General features: G+C 36.4%; 1 protein-coding gene across 1 annotated transcript in view; it reads right to left on the minus strand.

Annotated features, from left to right (window-relative positions):
- The window catches only part of TENM1 (teneurin transmembrane protein 1), a 900,209-nt gene that overhangs the window by 188,892 nt on the left and 687,781 nt on the right, over window positions 1-23,536 (minus strand). Inside the window, exons 15-17 of the mRNA XM_027963346.3 lie at window positions 10,550-10,735; window positions 8,972-8,995; window positions 6,995-7,141 (exon numbers count right to left, since the gene is read on the minus strand). Of these exons, the coding sequence (XP_027819147.1) occupies window positions 6,995-7,141; window positions 8,972-8,995; window positions 10,550-10,735 (357 nt within the window). The remainder of the gene's footprint in view (window positions 1-6,994; window positions 7,142-8,971; window positions 8,996-10,549; window positions 10,736-23,536) is intronic.

Raw genomic sequence — 23,536 nt, forward strand, 5'->3', positions numbered from 1 at the left:
CAAAGAATACAAAGAAGTTTGAAATTTTTATGAAGTCCAATTTATCATTCTTTTCCTATTGTGGTTTCTTTTCTAGCTTTTATGTTTAAGAAGTCCTTTCCAATCTTGAGATCTATCACCTATACTTTCTTCTAATTGTGTTTGAGTTTTCTTTTACTTTCAACTCATTAATCAGCTTGAGTATTTCTATATATTTTATTCTTTTGGAATATGGCATAAATTGAAAATCTAAGTTTTTTTTTTCTTAATAGTTGTCTCCATTCAGTTCAGTTGCTCAGTCATGTTTGACTCATTGAGACCCCATGAACTGCAACACGCCAGGCCTCCCTGTCCATCACCAACTCCCAGAGTTTACTCAAACTCATGTCCATTGAGTCAGTGATGCCAGCCAACCATCTCATCCTCTGTCATCCCCTTCTCCTCCTGCCCTCAATCTTTCCCAGCATCACAGTCTTTTCCAATGAGTTAGCTCTTTGCATCAGGGGGCCAAAGTATTGGAGTTTCAGCTTTAACATCAGTTCTTCCAATGAATATTCAGGACTTATTTCCTTTAGGATGGACTGGTTGGATCTCCTTGCAGTCCAAGGGACTCTCAAGAGTCTTCTCCAACACCACAGTTCAAAAGCATCAGTTCTTCGGTGTTCAGCTTTCTTTATTCAATTCTCACATCCATACTGGAAAAATCATAGCCTTGACTAGACAGATCTTTGTTGGCAAAGTAATGTCTCTGCTTTTTAATATGCTGTCTAGGTTGGTCATAACTTTCCTTCCAAGGAATAAGCATCTTTTAATTTCATGGCTGCAGCCACCATCTGCAGTGATTTTGGGGACCCCCAAAATAAAGTCAGCCACTGTTTCCACAGTTTCCCCATCTATTTGCCATGAAGTGATGGGACCGGATGCCATTGTCTTAGTTTTCTGAATGTTGACTTTTAAGCCAACTTTTTCACTCTCCTCTTTCACTTTCATCAAGAGGCTCTTTAGTTCTTCTTCACTTTCTGCCATAAGGGTGGTGTTGTCTGCATATTTGACTCAGCACCACTTATTTCATAATGCTTTTTTTCCCCACTGACTTCTGATGCTTGCTTTTATCATATAGTAAATACTTGTACTGGGGTGTGTTCCTGAGCTTTTATTTGGTTGTATTGGTCTGTCTACTCTTACATTAGTACCACTTTGTTTTAATTACCATAGTTTAAAATTATTCTTTAACATATGATAGTTCTAGCTCGTTCTCACTATTCTTTGTTTTAGCTATTCTGATTCACTTAATACAATGTCTAAACTTCTTTTCTCATGTCAATTCATATGAGCCTGTAATATATGGTGATTACATTTTCCAAATCCTAAATCAGGACACTAGCTTTATTAACAGCAGTGCTTCCTAAGGCCCACCTGACTTCACACTCCAGAATGTCTGGCTCTATGCGATTGACCACACCATCGTAGTGGTCCGGTTCATTAAGATCTGTTTTGTACAGTTCTTCAGTGTATTCTTTCCATCTCTTCTTGATCTCTTCAGCATTTACTAGGTCTCTACCATTTCTGTCCTTTATTGTGCCCACCTTTGGCCAAAATATTCCCTTGATATCTTCAATTTTCCCAAGGAGATCTCTAGTCTTTCCATTTCTGTTGTTTTCCTCTAGTTTTATGCACTTTTCATTGAAGAAGGCCATCTTGCCTCTCCTTAGTATTCTTTGGAACTCTGTGTTTAGTTGGATGTACCTTTCCCCTTCTCCCTTGTTTTTTGCTTCTCTTCTTCCCTCATCTATTTGTAAAGCCTCCTTGGATAACCACTTCGCCTTTTTGCTTTTCTTTTTCTTTGGGATAGTTTTGTTCACTGCCTCCTGTACAATATTACGGACCTCCATCCATAGTTCTTCAGGCACACATAGTTCTTCAGATGGAATTCTGGTAGAGGTATTCAAAACCATAAAGGATCATGCCATCAAGGTGTTACACTCAATAGGTCAGCAAATCTGGAAGACCCAGCAGTGGCCACAGGACCAGAAAAGGACAATCCTCATCCCAATTCCCAAGAAGGATAAGTACTAAAGGATGGTCAAACTGTCGGACAATTGCACTCATCTTCCATGCTAGTAGAGGAGGGCCTGGCAACCCACTCCAGTACTCTTGCCTGGAAAGCTCCCATGGATGGAGGAGCCTGGTTGGCTACAGTCTATGGGCTCACAAAGAGTTGGACACGACTGAGCCACTAAGCACCCATGCTGGTAAGGTCATGCTTAAAATCGTGCATGCTAGGCTTCAGCACTGTGTAAACCAAGAACTTCCAGACGTCTCAGCTGGGCTTAGAAAAGGCAGAGGAGCCAAAGATCAAATTGCTAACATTCACAGGATCATAAGGGAATTCTAGAAAAACATCTACCTCTGTTTCATCAACTATGCTAAAACCTTTGACTGTGTGGATCATAACAAACTGTGGAAAGCTCTTAAAGAGATGGGAATACCAGACCATCTTACCTGTCTCCTGAGAAACCTATATGCTGGTCAGGATGCAACAGTTAGAACCCTGTATGGAACAACTGATTGACTGGTTCAAGATTGAGAAAGGAGTACAACAGTGCTGTTTGAGGTCACCCTGTTTGTTTAACCTGTATGCTCACTACATCATGAGAAATGCCGGGCTGGATAAATTACAAGTTGGAATCAAGATATGTGGGAGAAACATCTACAATCTCAGATATGAAGATGATACCAGTCTAATGGCAGAAAGCAAAGAGGAACTAAAGAGCCTCTTCATGAGGGTGAAGGAGGAGAGTGAAAGAACCAGTTTCAAACTAAATATTAAAAATACTAAGATCGTGGCATCTAGCCCCATTACTTCACAGCAAATAGAAGGGGAAAAGGTGGAAACAGTGGCAGATTTCCTCTTCTCGGGCTCCAAAATCACTGTGGATAGTGACTACAGCCATGAAATAAGGAGATGATTGCTTTTTGGCAGGAAAGCTATAACAAACCTAGACAGTGTGTTGAAAAGCAGGACATTACTCTGTTGACAAAGGTCTGTACAGTCAAGTGGTCATATACGGTAGTGAGAGCTTGACTATAAAGAAGGCAGAAAGCCAAATAATTGATGCCTTCAAACTGTGGTGCTGGAGAAGACTCCTGAAAGTCTCTTGGAGTGCAAGGAGATCAAACCAGTCAGTCTTAAGGGAAATCAACCCTGAATATTCATTGGAAGGACTGATGCTGAAGGTGAAGTATTTTGGTCACCTAATGAAAATAGCTGACTCATTTTAAAAGTTCGTGATGCTGGGAAAGATTGAGGGTAGGAGGAGAAGAGGGCATCAGAGAATGAGATGGCTGGATGGCATCACCGATGCAATGGACATGAACTTGGGCAAACTTTGGGAGATGGTCAAGGACAGGAAGGCCTGGCATGCTGTAGTCCATGGGGTTGCAAAGAGTTGGACATGACTAGGTGACTGAACAACAACAACAAAGCAAGACACATGATTAACACAGGAAAATGTGGTTACCATAAGGTTAAGTCTCCTCTTTCAAGCACAAGATTGTGCACATGCAGTGTGCTTGTTGACTAAAGGGGTACATGAGGTTAAGACATTTGATAGATTTGTGATTTCTGTGGTAATTAGCTCACATATATGCAATGCAAAAGAGAGTTTTCTCTTTTTTTGCATATTAAAAAATCCAAGTGTTTTTGGTTCTGTTTTTACTGTTCAAGGAGTTCTAAGGTAGCTCCGAGACCTGTGACACCCACATATTCAATGCAGCCCAATTAGTTACCAAGAGTCACAATGCACTGAATCAGAGTGTAACTAAAGTCAAAGCTGCAGGAAGTAGCAGTAATACTAATGAGTATTCAAAGCTGATTGCAATGCAAAAAAACCCTAATCCTGCCATTCTTTATGTATCAGCAATGATATGGAGCAATGAGATAGCAGCTACTTGAAGCAACTGCTTGCAAGTTACTGTAATTGTTTTTATTTTTTTTGGATAGGGAAGATTTCTTAAGAATTAACATTAAAAAAATAAGGACCATATTTTTCTCCCCAAAAGGTAAAACACACACACATCTACATATATAAACAAGTATGCAAATATTAATCATAAGGCATATCCAACCATTCTGGATGGCTGGAAATGAACACTGCCATTCTGGATAGTTGGAAAACTGAGACCAAGAAATAAAGGGCATTTAATGTATTCTTAGGGGTGTTACTTAAACAGTATAAAAACACACTTATTGTCCAAAATTTTAGTCATGGGACTTTCAGAGGCTATTTAACCCAGCTATTTAATCTATCTTTCCATCTCAAGGAAGAGCTAAATATTTATTTGTCATCAGTATCATCTTAATCCTACCAAGGAGCCTCTCCCTCCTACTCCCTAGACAGACAATCATAAAAATATACTAAAGTCACATTGGGTCTTTCATTTTTGATTCTCACATAGATGCACATTTTTAAAGAAATGTTCACAGGTCAAAACAGATTCAGCAACATCTTCTATACCTTTTGTGTCTATATATACCACAGATATTGAAATTTGATAACCCCTTATTGCATTACTATTTAATCAATCCATTCATTAAACATTTTTGACTCCCCCAAGGTAAACTTGAGGCCACAAAAAATGCTTGATAATTAAACATTCAATTATTTTTTTAAAATAAAGCTGTATATTATTAAGGGACGAAACTTATCATGGCTCAACACCGAGTCAGAAATTTTACTTGCATAAGTTGTTAAAGTATTTTCTGAGCATATCATTTGAATCAATATATCAATTGAGAAATTTCTATTACTACACCTTCAATCCTTTTTGTAAATAAGCAGACCACCTAGGTTTACACTCTGGCTCTATCATTTACTTTCCACATGATCTTGAGCATTTTATTTAACTTCACGGTGCCTCAGTTTCCTAATTTGTACAGTAGAGTTAATAGTAGTTTCTACCTCATGGAGATTAGGTGAAATAATTCACATAAAGGACTCAGCACTGTGCCTTGTACATTGTAAACACAATACAAGTGAGCTAATATTATTAGTAATTATATTTGGCACCAAACTATGGACTCTGGGACTTCCTTGGTGGTCCAGTGGTTAAGACTCTGCAATTCCAGTACAGCAGGTGTGGGTCTGATCCCTGGTTGGGGAACTAGGATCCCACATGCTGTGTGGCTTGGCCAAAAACAAACTTAGAAAAATAGACTCTGGGTCACACTTAATACGTAACAAGAAAACAACATAGACAGGATATAATTAAGCACTGGATTGTATGGTGTATACGATAAACACCATGGTCGACTAGGGTGGTGGATGTCAGGCATCATGGGAGATACAGCTTGAGTTGGCACTTAAATGATGGACTGAGAATGATGGGTATAGAGGATGAGTCCTGAAAAAGAAGATGAATCTTGGTGAACCATAAAAGGCAAGTTAATAGTTGATCAGTGTACCATTTAATTGAAAATCTCACTCTGGCCTCCCAAACAATACGGGGAGGGAGGAGGGAGGGGGGTTCGGGATGGGGAACACGTGTATACCTGTGGTGGATTCATGTTGATGTATGGCAAAACCAATACAATATTGTAAAGTAATTAACCTCCAATTAAAATAAATAAATTTATATTAAAAATTTTTAATTTAGATAGGAAGGAACAGTCTCTTCAGAAAATGGTCTGTTATCCTTGGTGTGTGTGTATGTAAATGTGTGTTGACAGAGTGGTGATTGGTGTAGTTTATCATCTCTCAAGTAGTTCACATGAATTATCTTGTTTAATACTTATAACAACCCTATTAGACAGTTATTATTATCAGCCCCATTTTGAAGATAAGGAAACTGAAGCACAGAGATAGCAAGAAACTATTCCCAAACCCAACAGCTAGAAGTACATAGCAGAGCTCATATTTGAATCCGGAAATTCTGACTTCAAAGCCCTGTGCTCTTAATGAGAAAGTTGCTTCTATTTAAAATTCATAAGGTCTTATAACTTTTCAAGGCAAACTGTTAGCTAGAACAATAAAAGAGGACACTTTTATGCCCAATTTTGTGCTTAAATGATGATTGTAACCTTATTGTTTTAAGCCCTATGTGCTCAAATGACAAGGTATGTAATTGTCTAGGCACAAGTAGAAACGTTGAGGAGTTAAATTTAATAACCTACTTCATTTTAAGTTAATATACATAAATTAGAAATAATTTTTTCCTGTCAATTTCATGTTTTCTTGATTAGAAAGTAAGAGGATTCATTGTTTTAGGCTCATTCAGAAGTGATCTGGGTTGTTTTGAGGCTGATTGTACAATGTGTTAGATGACTTTGTTTGCTAGACTAAAATAGAAGTGGTTACCCTGAGGCCTCAGAGCCACATATGGCTTTTTAAAACATGTGCAGCTCTTGAATTAAATATAAAATTTCTACTGTGAATTGTCTTGATGCCATGTCCTTTGAAAGATATAAAGTGCTACTAAAAGGTAAAGACACAAGAGGGAGCCCTAAATAACTAAGAATAAAGATAACTACCTCACAGTGTGTGTAGTGCAAGCTATATCAGCATCTGACAGTTTAGACGTTGGCACATGGATTTTATATAGCATAATATAATGCCATAGGTATGGGAGCTGGCATGGTTGCAACAATTAAGAAAAGAGAAACTGAAGTCATATAGCCTTGAATTGGAACCTTGGTTCTGGCACTTTTGAGCTGTGTGATCTTGGAAAAGTCACTTACCATTTTCACTCCAAGCATTAGTCTTTCCATTTAATAGGGAAAATATTACCTATACCTTATAGCGTTATTGTGAACATGAAATGGCATATAATACATACAAAGAGTTTGGAGTATTGCCTGATTACAGTAAATATTCAATGAATTGAAATTCAAAACATAGTATGACCTTATGTTGTTTAAACCAAGGATTCCTAACTTCCCCTTTTGGCCAGATTGGTCATCACTGTGCTAGAGGCTGGGATATTCCTTCCTTATATGAACATTTAATAAATGACTCACCTCCATCATTGTCCAAGTTATCTCCACAAAGCATTTCCATGACAACATTGCAGCCTGTCCCACTCCAACCCACCTGACACACACAGTGCCAACCATTTTGATCCAGGGTACATCGCCCATTTCCAAAGCAGAGCCCTGGGCAGCCATCTGAAAAGACAGCAGTGAGCAACAAATTCAGAGACATCAGAATGGGACTGGCCAACGATGATATATCTGCCCATAGGGAAAAACTGAATCATCTGGTGAGATGTTGAGGTGAGGTGTTAAATAAATGGAAGAGGGGCTTGCTTGCTTATACCACTTTCCCAGGGAACTTGTTATCCCTTACTCTGCTGTGCTTTTCCTTAGAGAGCCAATTAAACATTATTAATGCTAACCCCAATTCCCAACTTCTGATTCAGATAGGATGAAAACTATGATAGGGACAAGAAATGCGTTTTGTTTCTTTTCAAAAAAGGTATCTCCTCATTTCAATCAAAACTGGATGGATGATATTGTATCCAGTTATGCGAAAAAAGGGATAAGACAGCCATCTCTAGGAAGAGACACTTCTAACTACTGCCACTCTGTGCTGATTTTTCCCTAGTGATGTGTTGCTTCAGGACTTAGGTATGTTGGTATACAATTCAGGTCATACCATTAATTGCCCATATGGTGCCTTAGAAATATGCTGCACTTGCTTTACATCATTTCAGCTTTTCTCATCGAGATTATTATTGATCTGAGAGCTAAGGATTGATTTTTTTTTTTTTACTTATCTGGTATTTCTCTCAGAAACTAGCATAATAGTATACCTGTTGTCAGTGCTCAACAAATGTTGGTGGAATTCACGCATGCCAAATTTAGACTTTCAGAATTCTAGGGATAACTGAATAAATATAGTCAAAAGGAAATTTTTATGCTTCTGTCCATTGGTAACCCTAACCACAAACGCTGATGACACTCTCTGTTTAGACATTTAGTTTCTCAGGGATGACCTACTCTCTGTACCAGTGGTTCAGAGATAGGCTATCCCCAAGGACAACTCTGCATGTCCCAAGTGCTCACTGGGCAGATGAACAGAGAGAGAAATAAAGGCATATTGCTTCTGGAAATTTCCCCAGTAGCAATGCAGGACAAGATCTAGATAGTCCAATGAATGCTCTTTTCATTTTCTCTGTTTGAAAGAAAATTCCAAAAGTATAAAAAGCAAAAGAATGCTGTTTTTAATCTGTAGAAGCAAGCCAGTATTTCTTACAAATGGTTTTTCTAGCAACTATCAACAACAGAGGAAGAAAAAAAATGACAGATGGCTGTTAAAAAATATGAAAAGATTATATACATGTATATGTTCATCACAAAATAGTATAGGATGAACATGTATAAGATCAAGAAAGAGATTTATCTAGTTCCAGTCTCAGGCACATACAAAGGAAAAAGAGAAACTAGGAATAATTTGAATGGGACATTTTCAACCTTCTGAGGCTGAAGTAACGAAAGGCACCAGGGTATCTGACAGAAAAACTCTTGTAGTCTCTATCAAATGCAGATCCCTGGGGGGATGGATGATGAGGTACTAACAGGGGAATAATTCTGCCCTTGAGAGGATACATGGACATAAAGCTATATTGTTATGTTAAATAAAAAGTTCAGCTGTCTACCTAAACCTAGTTTATTTAATAATTACTTCTCTGTCAATATAAACAGACACACACACACACACACACACAACTCAACATAAAGACAAAGAAAAATAATTCTTAAAACTGCTTAATGATCTATTAAACTCTATGGCAAAAAAAAACCGCATTGATAGTGGAAAAGCAAATTACTTTTAAGTCTATTATAGCATGAGCCTGACAATATTACACTTAAGATTGCCAAAATTAAAAACAATAACACCACCACCACCACCAAAACCCACCAACAATTTCCTTCCCACATGCATATTCTGTTTAAAATAATTTTCTCTTATAAAACTAGAGAGAACAAGCTTACCTCGGACAGCATCTAAGTAGTGAGCTAAAAGGGGGGAAAAGAGTGATGGAATGAATTTCTGGGAAACCAAAGCTATACAACAAGTACTAATGGTTTACCATCTGTTGCCTGGGAGGAGAAGAGAAAACTGTGAATACTGAAATGCCTGCAGCTCAAAAGTTGGTACACTGGCCTGTGTAGTTTGTGAATAATATTTTCTCTGGGAAAGATATTAATGGCTTTTCTGCAAGGAACTCTATTAGGCTTCCTAAAAAAGTGTCACATTTCATTAAAAGTATAAGAACTGCATTTTTATATTTCAGTAGTAACTTTCATGAGAGAGCACTAGCTTGAACTTCTTATTACTAGTATCTTTAGAAGGGGGTTCTGGAGTAGCCACTTTGGTAATCATCGCAATATTTGAATCCTCCTATGTGAAGGCAATAAACTTACTCTAGTGCAGGAATGTAATTACTTAAGCTGCATCTGAATCTCACCCCTCACCACCTTTTTAATGAATTTTAAATATTTTCCACAGTCATAGAACAAGACTTACTATAATTTTAGTAGTTTAACAGTTTATTAAAATTATGTTATATATATTATACATTATTTTGGAATGTTCCAACCATTATAGCAAAATACTTTCATCTAGAAATGAAAGCTCTAGTATAGTCTAGTGGGGAAAAAGAGCTCACAAACAATGAACTGGGTATCCTGAGGCTCACGCTTGCTGTTGCCCTGTATGAATTTTCTGTGTATTTGTAGAATGACATTGGAACATTGTGTGACCCACTTTCCTTAGCTGAACAATGGGACTCGTACTTGTCCCTCTCTAAACACGGGAAACCTTCGTGGCAGATACATGTATGTGTCAAGGGCTATATTTTTTTTAATTAAGTATTTTATAATTGAAACATTAATTAGTGTTTTTTATGGTGTGAAGACCATGTGATACATTAACTATGACATAGACTTTTTCATACCCACAGACTGTTCTCCCAGGCAATATCCTAAAAATTTGTGAAATTGGTGATGAGGGATGAGACAGCCTGGGTGCTTTGTTACAAAGTATCTATACTACCCAATAAACAATTCAACACAGATGTTCTTTTGATGGTAGGTCAGGAGTGTCTGCCTTATGCATTAAAATAGTCCTTAATGCTATTGAATGGCTGCTGATAAAGTAGTCCCATTTAATGAAATGGGACTTAGAGGCAATCTAAGTACTTTCAACCGAAACAATTCATACTTTTCAAAAGGAAAAATGGCCAGTGAATGCTACCTTTACAATAAAAGCACTTCTCTTATTAACTAATGACACTATTCTAATGTATCATCTTTCATTTGAGTAACTCAAAACACTTGAAAGCAGAAAATACGAAGAATACCAAAGTAATGAAAAAGAAAATGGCACAGAAGTAAATAAAATGTTATCCTCAAAACAGGAAACCTCCTAGTTAAAGAAACTTTCAAACTTATGACCAACCCTCCTACTTCTCTCCTCCCATTTCAAAGTCTACAAAAACCCTGGTGATTGATTTGTTGGACTGCTTTACTTTCTCAGTTAATCCAACGTACTTTGTTTCAAGTACTTACCAATTGTGCAGTGGTCGCCCTCCCATCCAGGGCTGCACTCACATTTTCCATCTTTGCACTGGCCATGCTCAGCACAGTGAGAATGACAGGAGCGTTCTTCACACGTTGGTCCAACCCAACCTTCTTCACATTGGCAAATTCCCCTTGAACAGACTCCGTGGCTACCACACTCCATGGTACACAGCTCTGCGGGGAATTTAAAGAAGATATATTTACATATTTTATTACAACCGAAGTCTACTCTTTCAAAAACACATTACAATGACCAAAATCTCAGTCTATACCTACATTCAAAAGGTCACAAAGACTTCTAGCATGTGAGTGAATGTACAAAGAATTCTATTAAACAAGGTAATTATATCTCTATGTATAAAATAAACTCTAAATCATATTGCTTTTGAGGAGTCTAAAAAATGAAAATAGCATTGAAGGCTCAGAAATGAAGTCAGTGGCAAACAAATGTCAACTGGTTTTCACTAAAAATTCATTAGGACCACAGAAATTTTGTTGCAGAGATTTTTGTGATGCTATAAGAAATCACTGGGATGACCCAGAGGGATGGTACGGGGAGGGATGTGGGAGGGGGGTTCAGGATGGGGAACCCGTGTATACCCGGGGCGGATTCATGTTGATGTATGGCAAAACCAATACAATATTGTAAAGTAATTAGCCTTCAATTAAAACAAATAAATTTAAATTAAAAAATATTAAAAAAAATGAAAACAACAACAAAAAAGAAATCACTGGGGAAAACACACATAGTAAAATAGTATCCTAACTTCTTTCGGGAAGACAGGTTTTACAATCAGAAAGGTGATAACTTTCTAATACAATTCATAATACACAAGAGGTAAAGCTGCAAATGATGGCAATCAATTGGTTTCCCTGATCATACTAACAATATCTGCATTTATTTTAAGTATTTAGAACGACTCTTGATTACCATACATCGTGTTATCTCAAAATGTCATTCAATATTTAGCCAATGTAATCAATATGTATTACCAGTTCTGTCCAGTTTCTCTCTTCTGTCTCATTGACTTATTTTTTGAGGCACACTGAATACTAATAAAATCATGACAGTAGAAAGCCAAAATACAAGTTTCGTTAGACTGTTTCTTGATGAAACACCCTTGCTGGAGGGGCAGAAAGGAGATAAAAGCCTGTCAAAAGGATGCCATAGGTTTGGGGTGAATGAAAAAGAGAATATTCTGGAATCCAAGTGAGTTTTATTACTATCTGGATCCATATATTCACTAATTCCTTTGCAAGTATTCTTTAAGGGTCAAGGTATGATAGAAAGAGCAATGGGCTTGGAAAAAGAATTCTTCTGCATAAAATCTGTGTACAGTTAGGCAAACAGTAACATGTTTTCTTAATCTCTGCTTGTGTAACTATATAATGGAAGTAATAATATTTATACATGACAGGGTCATTGGGCAATTTGAGATATATCTTGGAGGTAGAACCAATATGAATTCCTTAAGAGTGGATATAGGAAATGAAGGAAAAGGAAAACATACAAGTCTTGGCATAAACAAAGGGGTGGATAATGCTGCCACTAACAAAATGGGAAAAGATGAAAGATCAAACACATTAACTTTGAGATGACATAGAGATAGCCAAATGAAAATATCAATTAAGCAGTAAGATATATGAATTTGATAGGACCAAGCAAGAGATGTGAAACTGGCAACCATTAGCAAATAGGTGGTATTTAGCATTTAGGCTGGAGAAGGCAATGGCACCCCACTCCAGTACTCTTGCCTGGAAAATCCCATGGATGGAGGAGCCTGGAAGGCTACAGTCCATGGGGTCACTGAGGGTCGGACATGACTGAGTGACTTCACTTTCACTTTTCACTTTCTTGCATTGGAGAAGGAAATGGCAACCCACTCCAGTGTTCTTGCCTGGAAAATCCCAGGAATGGGGGAGCCTGGTGGGCTGCTGTCTATGGGGTCGCACAGAGTCAGACACGACTGAAGTGACTTAGCAGCAGCAGCATTTAGGCTTGAGACATCATGATATCCTCTAAGCAATGAGTTCTTTGGAGTTCCATTATTTAAAGATAAAAGAGAAAAAGAGGAACCATCAAAGCAGACTGGGAAGGAGAGGATATTGAGTGATAGGAGGAAGTTCAGTAGATTGTGGTGTGGTAGTGGTGATGTAGTCACTAACTCATGTCCAATTCCTGCAACTCCATGGACTGTAGCCCACCAGGCTTCTCTGTCCATGGGATTTCCCAGGCAAGAATACTGGAGTGGGTGGCCAGTTCCTTCTTCAGTGGATCTTCCCGACCCAGAGATTGAACTCACATTCCCTGCACTGCAGGTGAGTTCTTTACTGCTGAGCCACCAGGGAAGCAGCTAAAGCCAAAAGAGGACAATATTTTAAGAAAAAGGGGGTAGTTATGATGGGGATAGAGTAAGGGGATAAAGCAGGTAATTAAGTAGTTAACCCCACTAGGGGATTGTAAGTAAAGAAAAAAGTATAGGAAACCCTATTAATTTAACTCCATAAACTTAATGATCACTCAAGAAAGTAGGTTTGCTAAACCACAAAACCAACCAGGCTTGTTTAACAACAAAACTATGCACAGAAGCATGTGACGTGCCCCCAAACAATAAAACAATGGTGGCGTGATACCCACATCCTGCCTAGTGAACTCAGTAAGTCAATGATTTCTAGATGACATGTTCCTCTGCATGCACTAAAAACAAAAATATAAGGAAAAGGTGACATTTACTAAAACCTGAGATGATTTACCATTTTTAGCTTAAGTTACCGCCTTTCTGCTCATTTCCATAGCACCATGATAGTCCTGGCTTGACTATGTAGGGACAAGAATACTCCCTCACCAAACATGGAGGAGAAACTGATGATGGAAGTGTGATGTCTGTTCAAGAATGAGGAAGAAGGTAGTCTTCCCCCTCCATTTTTCTTTTGACTATAAAACTGTGGCCCACTAAGTTGTCAGGGCGAGGCACCCTCTTGTTCACCTACTTGCAAGCCTCACAAGGGGCGCAGACTAATAAATTACTCCTTAGATACCACTTTGCCTCTCACCGAATTCTTTCTGAGCTGAGACATAAAGAACTGGAGCTCCTTGGAGTGCCCAAAATGCCACCTAGAGGTTTCAGTTACATGTAAAATATTGCTGAGAGGTCAATGGGCAGAGAAGTACCCATTAGATTTACCAATATGGAAATTGGTGGAAACTTTAGGAAGAACTGTGTTGATAAAGCAGTAGTTGTAAAGCCAGGTTGGACTGGGTGGAAGAGTGAATAGAAAATTGTGTGTGGGATCACCAGATTGAGAGAAAATTCCAGGACCGAGAAAATGCCAAAAAAAGGGGGACTTATCCTAAAAAATGGTAGCTCAAGTAGGTTAATGTTGAATTAGTGCCAACATTGTATATCTTGATTCTGAATCTCTGATTGATAATCTGAATTTTTTGTTATGGGGAGGGAGGTGGGAGGGGGGTTCATGTTTGGGAACGCATATACACCCGTGGTAGATTCATGTCAATGGATGGCAAAACCAATAGAGTATTGTAAAGTAAAATAAAGCAAAAATAAAAATTAAAATAAAATAAAAAAAATTTAGTTCTTGTAGTGAACTTGATATTGTAATTATATTCCCCTTAATGGCTTCCCTCAAGACACTAAAAGCTGAAATGAAAGGGCCTGTCTAAGATTAGGGAACTAAATAGGTCAAAGGCAATCAAACCAGAGCTGACTGAAGCAATTAGAGGCAAACATTTTGCATACATCGCTTTATACAACTATAAATTTTAGACACAGGCGAGTATCATTATTCTGATGATTTCCTGAAAAGTAGTAGGACTGGATGAATAGCATCAGCAAAATGGCAGACTAGGCTATCCTTAAACCACCTCAACATAAACCTTTAGAAATGTTAAATATAACATAATAATTTTTAAAATTGCCTGTCTTAGCTCACGAGAAAGAGAAATTCTCAAATGTCAATGCAAAGAAGATACTAACATACAAACATGTAAGCATGTAAGTCAACCCTCTGGCAGCCTAGAGGGGTTATTATATCCAGTAATGACTAGAGGCTTGGGTGTCTGTGTCCACAAAAGGAAAAGAGATGAGGTCTTTGGCCCATTTAAGATAGGCAGTTGGAGCGGAAACTTCTGCAGAAAGCAAGGACAACCCTTGAAAAACTGCAACCTCAATAGATGGGGATTAATAAACTATCCACTAGCCTAGAGAGATGGCAAGGAAGCATTGACTATATAATAATAATAATTATAAAACTGGGGGATTAGAAAACAATAGTGAAATAAAATATTACCTTATCATATTAGGTGCAATGGAATCCCCTGTGTGCAATATTTCTAAAGCCTTATATTCTTCAGGAGTTAGGTAAGAGATACTTTGTCAAGTATGCATATAAAAGTGGAAAAGTGAAGCTCTGTTTCTAGTGATTGTGACCTAAGTAATTTTTACTATTCTCTTCTGATAAGAACTAGAAACTCTAGACAAAATATATTTAAAATTTTGTTGAATATTACTAGAATTCACAAAAGAGTAAAGAGTTACTAGGCCAACTTGCAGGAGAAGATGATAACCCAGAGAGGTGTCTGACATTTACAGATGTTTCTCTTCTAGAAATGTCTGTCAGTTCTGGTGGATGCAGCTGGAAGGCTCAAAGGTTGAGCAGAGCTTTTGTCAGTCTTATGGGTACAGAAAAAATACTTGACTAGATAATGGCTAAAAAATTTCCAATACTGAAGCCAGATATATCAAGCCAAATGTTAAAGCAAAAGTGAAGGAACAAAAAAGAGAAAAAGACAGATTCACAATTATAGTCAGAGAGTTTTATGATTCCCTTTCTCATTAACTGACAGAACAAGCAGATAACTCAGAAAGAATATGTAATATTCGAGAATATGATTAACAAATTTGATCTAGTTGATAATATAGAACACTGCATTAAATAACTATAACATACACAGAAATTTCAAGTACACAGAAAGCATTTACAAATATTGACCATAGGCTGGGTTGTAAAGCAAGTCTCAATGTATTTCTAAGTACTGAAATTATATATAACATGTTTTCTCCTTACTATGGAATTAAACTTGAAATCAGTAACAAAAGATAATTATAAAATCCACATAATTTAGAGATTAAGAAATAGTCTTCTGAATGAACTATAGAACAGAGAAGAAATCATCATGGAAATAAGGAAATATTTTGAAATGAATGAAAATGTCCTCAGTGGAGGACAGAGGAATCTGGTGTGCTGTAGTCCATGAGGTCACAAAGAATCGGAAATGATTTAGCAACGGAACAACGACAACAAATATGTAAAAATTTGTGTAATATAACTCAGTCCATATGTATAGGAAAATTTATAAGATAGAAAGGGGAGCCAGCTGAAAAAACAATGACCCAAGCATCCAGTTCAAAGAAATTAGATAAAGAAGAGCAAAGGAAACTCCAAGAGGGTATAAGAAAGAAGATAACAATTTTAAAAGCTAAAATTAAGTAAATGGGAATAAATATGTGATAGAAAGAATCAACAAAGCCAATATGTAATGATTTACATAAACTAATAAAATTGATAAACTCCTGATGGGGCTCATGAAGAAGAGAATACAGAAGGCCCAAATAACTAATATTGGGAATGGAAAAGATGACATTGTTGCAGATTGTTCAGACATAAAACATCATAAGAAGATAGTACAAATAACTTTTTGTCAATACATTTAAAACTGTCAGTGGAATGCACAAATTCCCAGAAAAGTCAAGCTTACAATAATGCACACAAGGAAAAAAAAGGAAACAGTATTTTCTATAAAAAACCTTAATAAACAATGAAAAATATCCCCCCACAAAATTATAATCTCAGATAACTTCATTTATAAATATACCAAAATTTTAAGGAAGAAAAATTGCCAATCTTGAATAAACTTTTCCAAAGAACAGGAAAAAAGAAAACACTTCATAGCGTGTTTATGATGTCAATGTAACCTTGATGTAAAATTCTGACAATGATATTATAAGAAAAAATACAGGCTAATCTCACTTATAAATATGGATGTAAAGACTCTAAACAAAACATTAACACAGCAAAACTAGTATTACATAACAGGAAATCATATAATCACCCATTTGTATTTATTCTAGAAAAGCAAGATTGTTTTAAACTTTGAAAATCAATAATTGCAATTCATCATATATATAGAGTAAAAGATGAAACTCATATGATCATCTTCACAGATACATAATGAGTATTTCATAAAACACTAAACATTCATTCATGATAAAAAATAGCAAACTAAGACTAAAAGCAACTTTAACCAATAAAGATAAGCTACAAAACCCCCACAACAAAAACATTATTTAATTGTGAGATGTTGAAATCTTTTCTTCTATTATTGACACTGAGCAAAGATGCCTATGATCATCACTTCTATACAACATAATTCTTGAGGTCCTAGCCAGTGCAATAATGTAAGAAAAGGAAAAAAAAAGTATAAAAATTGAAAAGGAACAAACAATCATTATTCAAGGATAGTATGATTGTGTATATACAAACTACAAAAAGAATCTAATAATTTATAGATAAATTATTAGAATTAATATGCTTAATAATAATTTTAACACAATATTTGTAAGACCTATACTGGAAAATTATTAAAATTTGTGAGATAAACTAGAGGAAAAACTGGATAAATGGAAAGCTATAACACGTTCATGAACAGAAAAACTCAAAACTAAAGATGCCAATCTCCCCCAAATTCTCCTGCAGATTCAATACACCCCCAATCAACATCTCAGCAGTTGTATGTGTGTGTTTGTACGTTTATGTGTATATTGAGCAGTCAAAGAAAGGAGCAGAATAAGGTGAAAAGATATACTTTAGCTGATAGGAAGACATTATAAAGCTATGTTAATTTAGACAGTGGGCATTGGTACAATGGCAAATAGACCAATCAGAGTAAATACAGTCCTAAAACAGATCCATACATATAAGGATACTTGATTTATGGTAAAGGTGGTACTGTAGGCAAATGAGAAATGACTACTGTTTTAAATGGTTCTTGGAAACTGAATATCCTTTAAGAAAAATTTCATCTCTACTGAGTCCTATATACAAAATCAAATCCAGATAAAATGTATGAAAAATAAACTGACAGAGCTTCTAGAATGCAACATTAAAAAACAATTTCATGATCTTTAGGGCACAAAATTTTTTTAAAAACTGTACATAAAATGCTAACCATAAAGATAAAATATAAAATTGGATGATATCAAAATTAAGAACTTCTTTTAATCAAAAGATAAACACATGCTGTCAGTGGTAGAATATATTCTACCACAGGTATTTCCTATCTGGATAATTCACTGAGTTGTACACCTAGGACTTTTGTCCTTTTCTGTATGTGTATTATGTTTTAATGAAATGTTAAGAAGTTAAAGATAATACACAAAAGAACATAAACAGAATATATAATTTCCTAACCAGAAATAGAGGAATAAGAATGAAGATAACCTAGGTAATCAGAGAAAAGGCAGAAAAAGGGTAAAAGTCAATGAAAAAATAAATGATGTAAATAGGAGACACAGAAGAAGATTATAGGATATAAATCCAAACATGTCAGTAATCCCAGTAAATAAAAACAAACTGAACTTGCAGTTTAAAAGACTGAGACTCTGGAACTGAGTGAAACAGAAAATCTAGTTTTGTTCTTTCTGTTAATAAGAGGTGTGCTGAAACATACTAATACAGAAAAGTTATCAATAAGAGAAAAAAACATGGTAGTAAAGTATCAAGAAATTTGCGGTAGCTACAATATTATCAGATGAAATAGATTTCAAGGTGTAAAGATCATTATGGATAGAGTCATTATATAATGATAAAAGGATTAATTCACCAGGAACAGTAACAATTGTGATCCTGTAAGAAAATATAGCTTCAATATATATAAAGCAAACCTTGACATACTTGTAATAAGACAAATTGAAAATTTTACCATCAGGAATAAAAAGATAAAAAATTAATGAGGATGTAGAAAAGTTGAATAGTACAATTAACAACTTTAATATAAGGAACATGTATAGAACCCCAAAGCAATGACTATAAATACACATTCTTTTCAAGAACATACAGAATACCCAGAAAACAGACAATTATTAGTTTACAAAGGAAAGCTCAACAAATGGCAAATATTCTACACCATACAGATCATGCTGCTTCAGCAAAATGCACTAAAATTAGAAATCAGTGAACAAAAAGCAAAAGCAAAAATGCAGAAAAGTGCTCCTTAAAAATATACTTTAAAATAATTCAGGAATCACATAAAAATTATATTGGAAATTACGAACTGGGTAACAATGAAAATACTATTTATAAAAACTTGTGGGATGCAGCTTAGACAGTAACTTAGAGGAAACTTATATCTTTTCATGCATTTAGTAGAAAAGAACAATTGAAAATTAATGAACAAAGCATCCAACTCAAGGACTAAGAAAAAAAATTACATATAAGTAGAAGGGAGGAAACAATAATAGTAAGAGCTAAAAGTTAATGAAGGGAGAAACAAAGAAACAATAGAGAAGATGAACAAAACCAAAATTTGTGTCTTTGACATGAATAATAAAGTAGAGAAAGCTTTGACAAAATAGAATGAGAAAAAAAGAAAGGAAATGATAAATAAATATTAAAGTTTAAAATATAAAAGTAAATGAAAAAGTACTATAAACAATTTTATGACAGTACGATCTTAGATGAAGCAGATGATTTTTCAAGAAAAAAAATGGATTTGAGAAGAAACTGAAAGCCTGGATAGATCTTAAAGACATTGAAAATGGCTCAGATGATTTTACAGGTATATTTAGTGAAACTTCTAAGAGACAGGTAATCTCTATTTTAAGTCACACCAGAGAACATGAATAGAGAGAAGACTTCCTGAACTATTTTATGAGGCTATTATAGTCTGGTTCCAAAGTAAGGTGAGAAAAGAAGAAAGGACTTTTTTTGTAGCCTCATCTCATAAACATGGATGCAAAGATCTTTAATAAAAGATCTGGAAATCAAACCAGACACATACAAATATAAGAAATTACAAAAAAGTAGGCATGAATGCTAGGATGGTTTAACCTTTGAAAATCTATTAAAATAATTCATCATTGAATTAATCCATTTCAGTTTAATCTCATTTCATAATGGATTAAAGAAAAACTATCATCTTATATACAGAAATAGTATTATATAATATTATATATTTATATTATATTTCCTATTTATAATATAATCTCTTAGCACAATAGGACTAGATGAGAATTTACAATAACATAGTTCCCTTAAAGTCAGAAGTACCATAATTAACTACTGCTTCTAATTCAGTAGATACTGGATAACTCAGCTAGCACAATAAAGCAATCAAAATATAAAATGTTTAATGCCTGTAGTAAAGTGTTAGTCGCTCAGTCGTGCCCAACTCTTTGTGACCCCATGGACTGCAGCCCACCAGGCTTCTCTGTCCACGGGATTTTCCAGGCAAGGATATTGGAGTGGGTTGCTATTTCCTTCTCCAATGCCTGTAGAGGAAGATACAAAACTGAATATACAGGTAAACTATGAAAACAGGAAGAGAGGATAGCAAAGTTACTGTAAACAGGATTAACAGAAAAAAAATCAGCAGCATGGCTATATATCAGGCACAGCCAACTATAAATAGAACGTACAATTTTTTTAAAAAAGATCCCATTCATAATAATAACATCTTTCAAAAAAAAAAAACCTTCAATGTCCTTTCATGCAAGAATTCAAAACCTTTTGAATTGAAGGACACATACAAAGACTCAATGGAGAGACATACTATGCTCATGGATCACAAACCTCAACATCATTAAGATGTTAATTTTCCTCTACTAGCTGTGTAAATCCAATGTAATTACAGTCAATATTCCAATAACCTTTTTCATAGAGCTTGAAAACCTGACCTTAAAATCCATATGAAACAGAAAAGACTAAGAACATTTCAAAATATATTCACTGATACGTGTGTGTGCGTGTGTGTGTTCAACCTAAATGTACATCAATAGGAAAGTAGATATATAAATTTTGGTGTGTTCATACGATGTAAAAAAAAATACAGAAGTTGAACACAGTAGAGGTAAAAAATTGATAAACCTTAAAAACATAATGATAATGGAAGAAAGCAAGTTATACATATGAAATTTAAATATATGCTGACCAAGATATTTTTCCAGATATATACTTATTGGCAAAGAACTTCCAGATGTTCAAGCTGGATTTAGAAAAGGCAGAGGAACCAGAAATCAAACTGCCAACATCTGTTGTATCCTAGGAAAAGCAAGAGAGTTCCAGAAAAACATCTACTTCTGTTTTATTGACTACGCCAAAGCCTTTGACTGTGTGGATCACAACAAACTGTGGAAAATTCTTCAAGAGATGGGAGTACCAGACCACCTGACCTGCCTCTTGAGAAATCTGTGTGCAGGTCAAGAAGCCACAGTTAGAACTGGACATGGAACAATGAACTAGTTCCAAATTGGGAAAGGAATACGCCAAGGCTATATATTGTCACTCTGCTTATTTAACTTATATGAAGAGTACATTATGAGAAATGCCAGGCTGGATGAAGCACAAGCTAGAAACAAGATTGCTGGGAGAAATATCAATAACCTCAGATATGCAGATGACACCACCCTTATGGTTGATAGTGAAGAAGAACTAAAGAGCCTCTTAATGAAAGTGAAAGAGGAGAGTGAAAAAGCTGGCTTAAAACAGAACATTCAGAAAACTAAGAACATGGCATCTGGTCCCATCACTGCATGGCAAATAGATGGGGAAACAATGGAAACAGTGACAGACTTTATTTTCTTGGGCTCCAAAATCACTGCAGATGGTGACTGCAGTCATGAAATTAAAAGACACTTGTTCCTTGGAAGAAAAGCTATGACCAACCTAGACAGCATGTTAACAAGCAGAGACATCACTTTGCCAACAAAAGTCCATCCAGTCAAAGCTATGGTTTTTCCAGTAGTCATGTATGGATGTGAGAACTGGACCATAAAGAAGGCTGAGCACTGAAGAATTGATGCTTTTAAACTGTGGTGCTGGAGAAGACTCTTGACAGTCCCTTGGACTGCAAGGAGATCCAACCAATCCATCCTAGAGGAAATCAGTCCTGAATATTCACTGGAAGGACTGATGCTGAAGCTGAAACTCCAATAATTTGGCCACCGGTTGCGAAGAACTGACTCATTTGGAAAGACCCTGATGCTGGGAAAGATTGAAGGCAGGAGGAGAAGGGGACAACAGAGGATGAGATGGTTGGATGGTATCACCGACTCAATGGACATGAGTTTGAGTAAACTCCGGGAGTTGGCGATGGACAGGGAGGCCTGGTATACTGCAGTCCATGGGGTCACAAAGAGTCGGACACAACTGAGTGACTGAATTGAACTGAAAATGTTATCAACAATAAAAAAAAAAAAGAAATGACTGTCTTTAGGAATGGTGGCTCAGAGGGTAAAGCATCTGCCTGCAATGCCGGAGACCTGGGTTCGATCCCTGGGTGGGGAAGATCCCCTGGAGAAGGAAATGGCAACCCACTCCAGTATTCTTGCCTGGAAAACCCCATGGACAGAGAAGCTTGGTAGGCTATAGTCCATGGGATCGCACAGAGTCGGACACGACTGAGTGACTTCACTTTCACTACTTACTTTTTGTTGAATAAATAAGTCGTTTTTCTTGTTGTCATTTAGGCACTCTGTCATGTCCGACTCTTTTGCAACCCCATGGACTGTAGCCCACCAGACTCCTCTGTCTGTGGGATTTCCCAGGCAAGAATACTGGCATGGGTTGCCATTTCCTTATCCAGGAGATATTTCCAACACGGGGATCGAACCTGTGTTTCCTGCATTGGCAGGCAGATTCTTTACCACCGAGCCACCAGGGAAGTCCATGTAAATAAATGGAGATGTGGCTTAACTTCAGCACTTAATCCCTCTCTCCAGAGACATAAGCCACAACTCTTAATCTGATTGACAGTTTCAGCCCCACAGGATCCAGGTGAGAAGCAATATTCGCTTGATGAAGGAAATCCTCTAAGAAATAAATCACTACACACGGAGAAGCAGGTTTCCAACATGAAGCATTCCTCACTTTGACCTGCATCCACACTCTTGCAATTGCATCCATTTCCAAATGGAGCTTCTGGACTGATTCTAAGATGTTTTCAATCCCAATCTTTTATGATCAGCAGTGCCGTGGGTGTGGGGGAAGGACTAACAGAAAACAGATGCTGGCAATTGTATAATTTATAAACATGATAGAAATGATATTTGTTCTAATATATTTGTCTTATGAATAGGTCTTTGTGCAATATTTTCTATCTGGTTGAAAATACATTAACATTACAGACTACAAAATAGGACAAAAGAATGCTAAAACATAAACAGTCTTCTGTGCCAATGTATTGGAAAAGAACATGAAAAATATAGGCAGACCCTTTAAAAGTCCTATTGAGACATTTCATTTTTAATAAGTTCCTTTATGCATGTCAACAATGAACAAAACTTGTATAAATTGAACTAGGATACAGCTGGAACACCTCTTTGTTGCATGCTGACAAAGAACTATTTGATTAAACAGTAAATCCTTCACAGCATACCTCAGAACCTTTTCTTTCAGATTTACTTTGTAGACAAAAATTCTTAGTAAATTCTGTTATTCTTGGCACTTTGGCTGTGCTCAATGTTAAACAATAATAGTATTGGATACTCTGAAATATTAAGAGTTGCATGTGTGCTAAGTAGCTTCAGTAGTGTCCAACTCTTTGCAACCCCATGGACTGAAGCCTGCCAGGCTCCTCTGTCCATGGGCTTCTCCAGGCAAGAATACTGGAATGGGTTGCCATTTCCTCCTTCAGGGGATCTTCCCCACCAGGGATCGAACCTGCATCCCTTTTGTCTCCTG

Source organism: Ovis aries, chromosome X (assembly GCF_016772045.2).
Source record: "Ovis aries strain OAR_USU_Benz2616 breed Rambouillet chromosome X, ARS-UI_Ramb_v3.0, whole genome shotgun sequence".
NCBI classification, from domain to species: Eukaryota; Metazoa; Chordata; class Mammalia; order Artiodactyla; family Bovidae; genus Ovis; species Ovis aries.